Source organism: Saccostrea cucullata, unplaced genomic scaffold (genome assembly GCF_032062105.1).
Source record: "Saccostrea cucullata isolate Sc308-1 unplaced genomic scaffold, CSIRO_AGI_Scuc_v1 ctg260, whole genome shotgun sequence".
Classification (NCBI taxonomy): Eukaryota; Metazoa; Mollusca; class Bivalvia; order Ostreida; family Ostreidae; genus Saccostrea; species Saccostrea cuccullata.
Window position 1 is genome coordinate 74,809 of NW_026924928.1, and position 9,981 is coordinate 84,789.

General features: G+C 34.8%; 2 protein-coding genes across 2 annotated transcripts; both read left to right on the forward strand.

Annotated features, from left to right (window-relative positions):
- Positions 1-132: 132 nt before the first annotated feature.
- On the forward strand, positions 133-3,544 carry LOC134267622 (cytochrome b5 domain-containing protein 1-like). Its single transcript, XM_062749819.1, has 4 exons — positions 133-296; positions 2,337-2,413; positions 2,678-2,896; positions 3,219-3,544. Exons 1-4 carry the CDS (start codon positions 176-178, stop codon positions 3,447-3,449), a joined length of 648 nt encoding a protein of 215 aa, XP_062605803.1. The 5' UTR covers positions 133-175; the 3' UTR covers positions 3,450-3,544.
- A 3,385-nt stretch (positions 3,545-6,929) lies between these two features.
- On the forward strand, positions 6,930-9,383 carry LOC134267628 (uncharacterized). Its single transcript, XM_062749833.1, has 3 exons — positions 6,930-7,101; positions 7,264-7,536; positions 8,346-9,383. Exons 1-3 carry the CDS (start codon positions 7,041-7,043, stop codon positions 8,636-8,638), a joined length of 627 nt encoding a protein of 208 aa, XP_062605817.1. The 5' UTR covers positions 6,930-7,040; the 3' UTR covers positions 8,639-9,383.
- The last annotated feature ends 598 nt before the right edge of the window (positions 9,384-9,981 follow it).

The following is a 9,981-nucleotide window of genomic DNA, read 5'->3' on the forward strand; positions in this document are numbered from 1 at the left end:
ATATTTTATAAATATTTTGATAACAATAAAATTTATTGACAAGAATTGTTAAATATTTTGTGATATGTATACAATATGACTATTTCAATATATTTTCGTTTTGTTTTATGATTCTTCTGATAAATTGTTGATTTCGTTGTCAAGTTGATATTGACAACTTCAATTTAGAGGCAAAATGGGAAGGCCGAAGTACTTCACACCAAACGAAGTTTCTGTTCATAATACCGCCGACGATTTATGGGTTTCGTTTCTTGGAAAGGTCTACAATTTAACTCCACTTTGTGAAAAATACAAAGGTAAACATACACATGAAAGTTTCAATGTCAAATTCAAAATATTGAAAATAACAATAACTATCGTATATAGATAACCATGGTTTGTGCACTTATTTGAACATCATACAAATGTTTTCTCGTGTTCTGCTACTTGGCGATCAAATTTCAAGCGTTTATTTATACTGAATATTATCTGTATACAAGAAATTCTTTTCTTGGTCGAAACAATTTACCAAACATACTTGTAAATACTAAATACTCTTTTCTTTTCTCCTTTGGTTTACTACACTTTAAGAATAATGCATATATTTCGGATCAAGTGGAGTTAACGGATATGTAGTTCCATATTACGGCAGATATTTTTTCATATAGTTGTGATTTGTTTATATTTTACTGCTAGAAATTAAAACAGGTTGACAGGTCGGCAGGTAGTTAGAATAATCTAACTGTGTCTCGGTACAGGCCCTCACCACAGTTAGAATACGTCCCATATACTTGTAATGTAGCAAATCGGAGCGGATCCGCTCCGAAACGATTTTGAAGAATATAAAATGATTTGCACTGGGAATAACTACCAAAATAATCAAAACAAACCTTCTTGAGATTGCTTATGCCTTTTATCCCAAAAAATAATCCATATAAATACGAAAATCCAATTAATTTTCTCAACGTTTTTCTCTCGATTCAAATTACCGGCCATGTTTACATTCGGAACTCTCTAGATTGTTCCAAGTAAATGCACTATGCGAGTTATCGCCCGTGTTTCTTTCTGCTACATTACGAATACACGGAACGAATTCTATCGTTAAACCGGGTCCGTAGGACAATATCATTTTAACGATAGAACATTCTATCTAGTCGGCAGGTAAACATTTGCTAATATACAGGTCGGCAGGTCCGTCGCAAGTCGGCAGGTAGACAGGTCGGCAGGTCGGCAGGTAAACATTTGCTAATATACAGGTCGGCAGGTCCGTCAGATGTCGGCAAGTAGACAGGTCGGCAGGTAGATATGTCGGCAGGTCGACAGCTAAGCAGTTTCTGGTTAGTCCTCGCACATTATTTGACAGATTAGGGTTAGTCTAGCATCCACCTAAGAGATTAGGGTTAGTCCTCGCGCATTATTCGCCTGAATAGGGTTAGTCTCGCATCCGTCCGAGAGATTAGGGTTATTCCTCATATATTTTTCGAGAAATAAGGGTTAGTCTAGCATCCACCTGAGAGATTAGGGTTAGTCCTTGCACTAGTATTCGACTGATTAGGGTTAGTTTCGCATCCATCCCAGAGATTAGAGTTTTTCCTCACACATTATTCAACTGATAAGGGTTAGTCTCGGATCCATCCAAGAGATTAGGGTTAGTCCTTGCACTAGTATTCGACAGATTAGGGTTAGTCTCGCATCCATCCCAGAGATTAGAGTTAGTCCTCGCACATTATTCGACTGATTAGGGTTAGTCTCGCATCCATCCAAGAGATTAGGGTTAATCCACGCACATTATTCTACTGATTAGGGTTAGTCTCGCATCCATCCGAGAGATTAGGATTAGTCCTCGCACATTATTCTACTGATTAGGGTTAGTCTTTCATCCATGCGAGAGATTAGGGTTAGTCCTCGCACATTATTCTACTCTCCACTTGAGCTCTGATGGCCGACCTGTCTACCAGTCGACCTGTCTTCCTGCCGACCCATCTACCTGACGACCTATCTACCTGCCAACCCATCTACCTGCCGACCTGTCTACCTGCCGAACTGTCAACCTGCTGATCCCGACCCATTTACCTGCCGACCTGTCTACCTGCCAACCCCTCTACCTGCCGACCTGTCTACCTGCCGAACCATCTACCTGCTGATCCCGACCCATCTACCTGCCGACCTGTCTACCTGCCGACCCGTCTACCTGCCGTCAACCAGCTGTGTACCTCTCTTCCTTTTTTGTACACATATACTTTCTGACCGAAATATGCGTATGAATATACAAATATAAATTATTGCGCCACTTTTGCACTCTCCAGCCTATATTTCTTTACCTGTCAAATTTAATTTTTTGTGATGTTTACATTTAGGTGATGTTTTGTTAAAGCCTATCATACAGTCAGCTGGAAAAGATATTTCACACTGGTTCAATCCAAAAACAAAAGAGGTAAAATCCATTAAATAAATTAGTGAAAATTGTCATAAAATTAGAATGTAACCAATAGACAAAGAAATACAGTTTTATTTTATGAATTTTAATAATTTTAAAATAACATTATTGAAAACTGTTTAATTTGTTTCAATTTTAATCTCTTTTCAACTGCTTTTTTATATATCATAATTCAGCAAGAATAACAATATATCAAGAAATCATTAACATTCCAGAATCAGAAGATTCATTTACTCTTTACATTATTTTTTATTATTTCAGATCCGTACACATGTAGATCCACAGACAGGCTGTGTCATACCGTACTGCCCTAATGGCCGGTTCATTCACATCCCGCCCCCCTACCCAGACAGTGACTGGGCTAATGATTTCGGCCGCCCCTGGTGGAGGGACGAGGGATACCTTGTTGGAATTTTGTCAAAGAAAACGCGAAACATCAAAATTATCAACACTCTTACTTCACAAGACCAAGTTATTGAGGTAAGTTAATTGTATTGAAGCTGGTCAACTGTTTCTGAGCAGCTGAGGTCCACTGCTCATAAATTAAAATTTCTCATTGCCCATTTCCAAATCAAACAGTCATTAATCAGAGACAATATTTCAAGTAAAATTTAAGTTTTATACACATGATAAATATCATTCAGTGGGAAAAGCCTTCATCACACAATGATTTAATGTTTCTATAATAAGAATGATCTTATATTAAAATTGTACATATTTCTGATATAATATAGGTGGGATTAGTACCTGTAATTGAACTTTATCCAAAAAAAGCCATGAAAAAGTTTCTCATTTGTTGCAGGTGTGTTCAGAGGAAATAATGACAGAGATTCTGGCCCGTTATCTTCGTTACAATGCCCATGCTGCAAGCTATACATGGAAATACGATGGCAGAAACCTGGATATGGAAAAGACACTAGAAGAAAATGGTATCCCAGATGAGGATGAGGAGTTTTATAAACTGAGCATGAATGATGACACTTTCCTTCAAGCAATTCATTTATACTTCAATGATGACTTAACAGAGGCTTAACTCTGTCATTTGTTGATTGTTATTTTTGAACATGTGTAAATAGACAAACTGTAATATTATGTTTTATATGTATATATAAAAAAAGGTATCAAATATTTGGTTAACTTTTACTTTATGTGATCATACATTAATGTTTAAAAATGATAGTGATCACCATTTTAAAAAATCCTACTGGTACATGTATGTGATGTGCTTGGTTTTAGAAAATAGTTAAGTACAAGGTTATCACAAGTCTTTAGTAATTTGATGTAAGGAGAAATATGTTCATGGCTTTAAGGGAAGTTTTACATTGTTTAAAATTATTAGATATGACAATTATATGTAATTAATGATTAAGAGAAATAATTTAAATATTTTTTCTTCAAATATTTTACAAAGAAAAAAATTATAGGGATAAGTTATGGTTCTTTTCTGTGGCATTGAAATCCTGATGTCATTTTTCTAATTCTCTATATGCTCTACGAATTTGTGGGGGGGGGGGATTAAATAAACCACAAACAATTTGTCCCAACATGAAAATCATATTCTGTTGGATAGGTTTTGGGGTTGCTTCATGACTCCTCTCCATACAATTTCAGCAGGGGTCAGTTTTGTTTTTTTTTTAAGTGAAGAAATAAAAGAGGAAGTGGTCCAATTTTTTTTTTAATACTTCACTATAAAAAATACAATCTGAAATCCCCTGGACTCCCCATGCTCCCCCATCACCTCCGATCTGTACAAATGGATTCGGAGCAAATTCACTGAATTTGCTTAGAATGTCCCAATAAATTACAGGGAATTATCAATATAATATATAGGATGCCGGTAAATACCAATTAATCAAGATGCATGGCACATCTAAATCACTAGTTAATTATGCACACGTCTGTTAAAAAAAATGATTTCGTGTTTTTCTTTAAAATGATCCTATCTCAGCCCCCACCCCACCCCATCGATCGAATTATTTACCACAACACTAATCTTCAAACAAGCAGGAACACCCAGAGGTGCACCTATGTCCTATATAATGTAGAACCACTCAAGCCGATGTATTTTTTTCAATTTAATGTATTGCTTTGTGTCCTGTTATTTAATCCTTCTAGTCATAATACGACTTTTCATTTATTGTACCTAAAGGAATATACAAAACAAGTTAGCGTAAAGCAGTATCCATTGGATTTCCAGATTTTTTAAGGGGGGGGGGGGGTACCTGGTGTCCGAAATTAGGGATTGCAGCACATTTTAATATCAATTTCAGAGTACGTAAGTAGAATCAAAGTGATTTAATTTTTTAACAAATTAATTTTGTTGGTGACTAACCACACGTTAAGAAAATGTCCGAGTTCCATTTTTGTTGAAGAAGCTATTATGTTTTTGGTGTGAATTTTCAATTCATTGTGAGGAATGATATTATAAAGTGATGAAAACCCGTAGTTAGAAATCCATTATATTTATGGTTTAGGGGTATCGAAGTCTGTGAAAGCCCATTTAGCTCATTTTCGTAGGTTCAAAAAAATCAGTTTTACGCGTTAAAACGTGAAATTTTCGCGATTAAAATATAACGCATAACTTTCGCAAATAAACGCAAGTGTGACGTGTTTCTATAAATGTTTTATTTCCACAGGTTGAAATAAAACCAATTCCTAAAATACAGCTATAATAATAGTCTCACAAACAAAGACGATATCATTATAAGCTTTATTAACATCACCGCGATAATTACGTTTCAGAACCAGCGTAACTGCTTGTACATGTAGTGGAAAGAAGGAAGTTAAAAGATGTTCTAGCTCTTTTAATATATCCATGCCAGGCACGTAGCAACCGGAGGGGAGGGGGGGGGGGCAGGCTTGCTATTGAATCCATCTTAACTGTCACAATTTGTCTTTCTCAACGCTGTTCAACCAGTTCAAAGTTTACGAGTACCAAAAGTTAAACTTCAAGCTTATTAATTTCGGGGGAAATCACCCCTTTCCGGTTTTTTATGCAATCTTTAGAGAATTTGAACTAATTTTATTCTATAGAGATCAAGATCTCAGAAAATTGACAAAATGAGGTAAACATGGTAAATTTGTCGTGTCCCACCGCATTTGTGAAAATTGGATAGCAGATTTCAATTTGTCTCCGTTGGATTCACTGTGGAAATTAGATATCGTATTTTGAGGTTTCACCACGTTGTCATTCCATTGCCTACGAAAACATTGACATGCAATTCAAAGTGTACAAACTCTGCTGTATACCTTCATAGTTTTTATTTATGGCTAGTCCACGAACTTCTCTATAACCCAATATAAAAGTATTGGAGACAATGAAATTATACATTGTTCATTCACTTTTAAGTTATATTTCTATAGTGTATAATTTTTTGTCCAAAATGATTGATTGCTTAATTTACTAGTGGTACAGTTGTAGTAAATGTTACTGATTAAAAAACAGCTAGAAAAAATGTCAAGTGGAGATTTTCCTTAAGAAATAATCAGTCTAAAGAATTCAACAATTGAAAAACATGTACAAGAAAGTAAAATTCATTTTATTAATTCAATAGTAAGGTTTAAAAAAAAAAATAAAATATTCTGATGACTAATCTATCCAATTCTAGCATCATATTTTTTCGCGAAATAACGCGAAATTTATGCGTTTATTCGCGAAAGTTTCGCGTTATAACGCGAAATAAAATATTTTTCTTACCTACGAAAATGAGCTCATTGGGCTTTCGTAAGGATATGTAGTATTGTATGGAAAAAAATGTAAGTGAAAGGAAGTTGGTCTTGAAAAAAAGTTAGCTACTACCCCCCTTTTTTTTTGTTGTCAACTTTTTCAGGTACATGTACGTAAAAAAAAAATTTCTCTGGTTGACCCCCCCCCCCCTCCACTTTCAAAAACGATGCTACGTGCCTGCATGCTTGCGATGCTTTTGAGCCTTCTGGAGAGATATTGTTAGTATTTTGTTAGTCAGTTTGGGGCGCGATACTTTCAAAAATACCTTGAAAAGCAAAAACTATTAAATTAAATATTTAATATTGAGGGATACTAGCATATAAAAGCTATATTTTTCAGCGTTCTAATATAAATGTCGGCAAAGTTATTGGGGAGGGAGGCATTCCCCCTTGCCTGACGTTGTGTATTAATCGAATGGATTCTGATTTTGTTACTTTTAAATATTTTAATATTTTATCTTGTATATGTACATTAAATGTCTTTTGTACATTTGAATGTAAACTTTTATCATATACTCTGCATGATATTTTGAAATAGGGAGGGTGACAATATAACTGACATCTTCCAGCATCAGTCGCACATACCTAAATATTACCACCTATTAAGGTATGCCCCCTCCGCTCTCACATAATTTTGTTGAATTATAAAAACATTCATCTTATAACTACTAGTACTGTTCTTGCATAAACATGTATTTATTGTAGCAGCTGTGTTAGTGAAATCGACGCCATACCCCCGGGCAGCATACCATGACAAATTGCTACTGAACTGTCGGTGAGAAACTTGTATAAGTTGTCTTTCTTGCAATTTAAAAACAAAATGGCTGTGAACAGGTGCGTCCAGGTAGACTAATTTTTGAATGCTGTTTCGCTGCTGATTTTCTTTAATTTCAACACAATGGAGTTAAAAGTGCTTTACGCAATAACTTTGTTATTTATTGGTTGTCCTCTCTCCGCAGGTAAGCTAATTCCTTCCTGATACTTAATTGTTTTTAATTAAATTTATCTATTTCCGCATTTAATTATACAGTTTCAAAATTTCAGAATATTTTGAAAGAGAGAAAGATAGAGGATAGAGAGAATGTGGGTATTTTTAAAATTATGTAACCATTTCTTTCCAGCTTTACTGTGCTCTCAGTGTTATTCAATGACAGTCAGAAATCAAAGTAACATGGACCCGCTGTTCCAATCTGTGGCCCCGAGTCTCTATAGTTCCCAGTGTGGGGCAGAGTACCACCGTGCACTCGGCGTCACTCCCCAACCAGTGATGGGCTCGAACCAGCAACCCGTCCTGCCCACCACGTGTCAGATCATGGCAGTGGCGGGAACTAACACCGAGATTCGGTGTGGTTTTTACACTGGATACATTGATGTCACCACCCATAGCGGAGAGGGTAGGTTTTCTTGTCCCTTTATCAGCTGTTTAATATATCATAGAGTTATTGTAAAAACTAAAAAGTAACATCAATTATTTAACATGTAAATGTAACATTTTCTTGTGTATTATTGGATCAAAAACTCAGTTGTACATTAGAAGAGGCCTCTTGCTGGGTCCTTTAATTTGAGCTATCTTAGCTTTTTTTATCAAAACAATATTCATTTCCATTCATATATTGATTAAATATTATTCTTTTCAGTTAAAATTAAGAAGAAAAAAAAATACCAAAAAGTCTGACATATCTGTTTCAACTTTCATACTTGTATATGTGATGAATTCAACTTTTCTATCAGGAACCTGTGGCAGTTTACCAATATTACCTAAATATATGATTTACATCCCATAGTTGATTCAATATGCAAGACCATGCTCTACACAAGTATGAACAATATCTTGAAATAGCAAATTGTTGACAAATAAGTTTATGATACAACGATAATAGCAATCATATCAAAATTCGGCATTTTTAAAAATCATGCTGCCAATACAATGACCTTGCAAACAATCTATCATTAAGCAGAATGTTGATTGATTGAGGTTTTTTGATACAGATTCTTTGATGGTCATGACAAGGAGCACAAGGCAGGTTTGACGGTCAGCAGGAATGCTTGCTCCCCTTTTGTACTTGATCCTATGTCTGAGTCAGACGCTTTTAGAGTATTTTGATTTGCTGTGCTCCCATTTTATATGAGTTGTTTGTTATCTTTATATTCTAAAAAAAAGACTCAATAGTCAATTTTAACATTTTCTTTTTTATATTTTTAGGTAGAGCCTCCTTAAATGTTTTCTCCATGACCTGCTTTAACGTGGATGTGAACGTAGAATGGCCGTGCAAGGCTAGAGAGTTTCCTATACCTGGAGACCACCGGCACTTTGATCTCATCCTGCAGAACAAATTTAGAAATTTACTGAAACTAACCAGATTTGTCGGCAGCGTGTGCTACTGCCGCCGCCCTGACTGTACTGACGTCACTAATGGCAGTTCCGAAACAGTTCCATCAGTTGCTCTCAGTTTGCTATTGAGTGTTTTAGTTCTCTTTAGAAAATTTTATATCTAAATATATTTTTTTACAATTTTTAAGCGAAAATGTTTTTTAAAATGCTCATTTTATTCAATTTATTGCAAACTTTTATTTTTTCATCAATTACACTGTGTCATAATCTTGAGCCAACAACAAATTGCAAGGATATGTGTTTTTCATCTCATAACTACCTTGCATTCTTAACTACCCAATGAGTTGTATAAAATACAGATTGTTACTAGAAAGAATTATATGTGAAAAGTGATGTAGAAGAAATCTACAAAATATATGACAGATTGCTGATTTTTTTCTTCTTCATATTTCAGAGTTTATACATGTTTTTGAATCTCAAGTGTACTTAGTATATACTTGTAATTGTATGGTATTGGTAACCAATATCAGGTTTATTTTTATTTGTCTAATGTTAGGGGAAGACTTGAGGATATATGTATTCAGAAATCTGAGTTCAACTTGTATTATTATACATGTATATTTTTCAGCATTTGTATGTGCCATTTATTTGTATAAACTGTTGGGCATTTTTCTTAATGTGTCCTACCCTGTTCTTGATGCATATTTGGTATTTTTAAATATATTTTGTGCAATTTTACAATGTCATATTATTAAATATATTCTTTTTTAAATCGGTTTTACAAGTTGTTCCCCTGGATATGTATACACAACTTTTCTTCCATATAAATGTTATATCTTATTATATGTCGTAAAAGGTTATGATTAATACATTATTATGATATACCTTGACTTGGAATAAAAATATATCAAAATATATACAACTGTACTAGAGAAAGCTTATGCTGAAGTATTTCAAGTTTTGTTTGTTTGTTGTTTAATATTCCTCTCGAAAATTTCTCACTCATATGGAGATACCACCACTTGCTGGTGGAGAGCTGCAAATTTTGACCTATACTTGGCATTTAAGGTCATTGAGCAGTGAGGGATCTTTTTGTGCCAGCACCTACTGCAACATGGGACCTCCATTTATATATGATCTCATCCAAAGGGGTATTCATCCAAAGGACCAGTCTCCATGTCCCACAGTGGGATTTGAACCTGTGACAAACAATCAATCCAATGGGTTCCAATACGTTTTGTCATCATAACCATCCTTGGAAAGGCTAGTTAGATTTTATAATTTTTTAAACACAGCAATTCAGGGCTGTATCTATTAGATACAATTTTCTTCTTCACATATAGATTTCATTACAATACAGTGACTAGCCCAAATAAAAATGTACTCCTTGTGCTCATATATTTCAAGGGCTTCCAAAAGTGGGCTGGAGCCAAAGTTCAAATGGGAATTGGATGTAAATATGATAGCCCTACCAACATAAATGATCTATACATGTATCTTCCTATTA

What these genes read in the sequence shown, in the direction of transcription:
- LOC134267622 (XM_062749819.1), top strand. Translation starts at nt 176, where the DNA reads ATGGGAAGGCCGAAGTACTTCACACCAAACGAAGTTTCTGTTCATAAT. An exon ending in ACTTTGTGAAAAATACAAAG is followed by an intron (nt 297 to 2,336) that starts GTAAACATACAC and finishes GTTTACATTTAG; the next exon opens with GTGATGTTTTGTTAAAGCCT. An exon ending in CACAAGACCAAGTTATTGAG is followed by an intron (nt 2,897 to 3,218) that starts GTAAGTTAATTG and finishes CATTTGTTGCAG; the next exon opens with GTGTGTTCAGAGGAAATAAT.
- LOC134267628 (XM_062749833.1), top strand. Translation starts at nt 7,041, where the DNA reads ATGGAGTTAAAAGTGCTTTACGCAATAACTTTGTTATTTATTGGTTGT. An exon ending in TGGTTGTCCTCTCTCCGCAG is followed by an intron (nt 7,102 to 7,263) that starts GTAAGCTAATTC and finishes ATTTCTTTCCAG; the next exon opens with CTTTACTGTGCTCTCAGTGT. An exon ending in CACCACCCATAGCGGAGAGG is followed by an intron (nt 7,537 to 8,345) that starts GTAGGTTTTCTT and finishes TTATATTTTTAG; the next exon opens with GTAGAGCCTCCTTAAATGTT.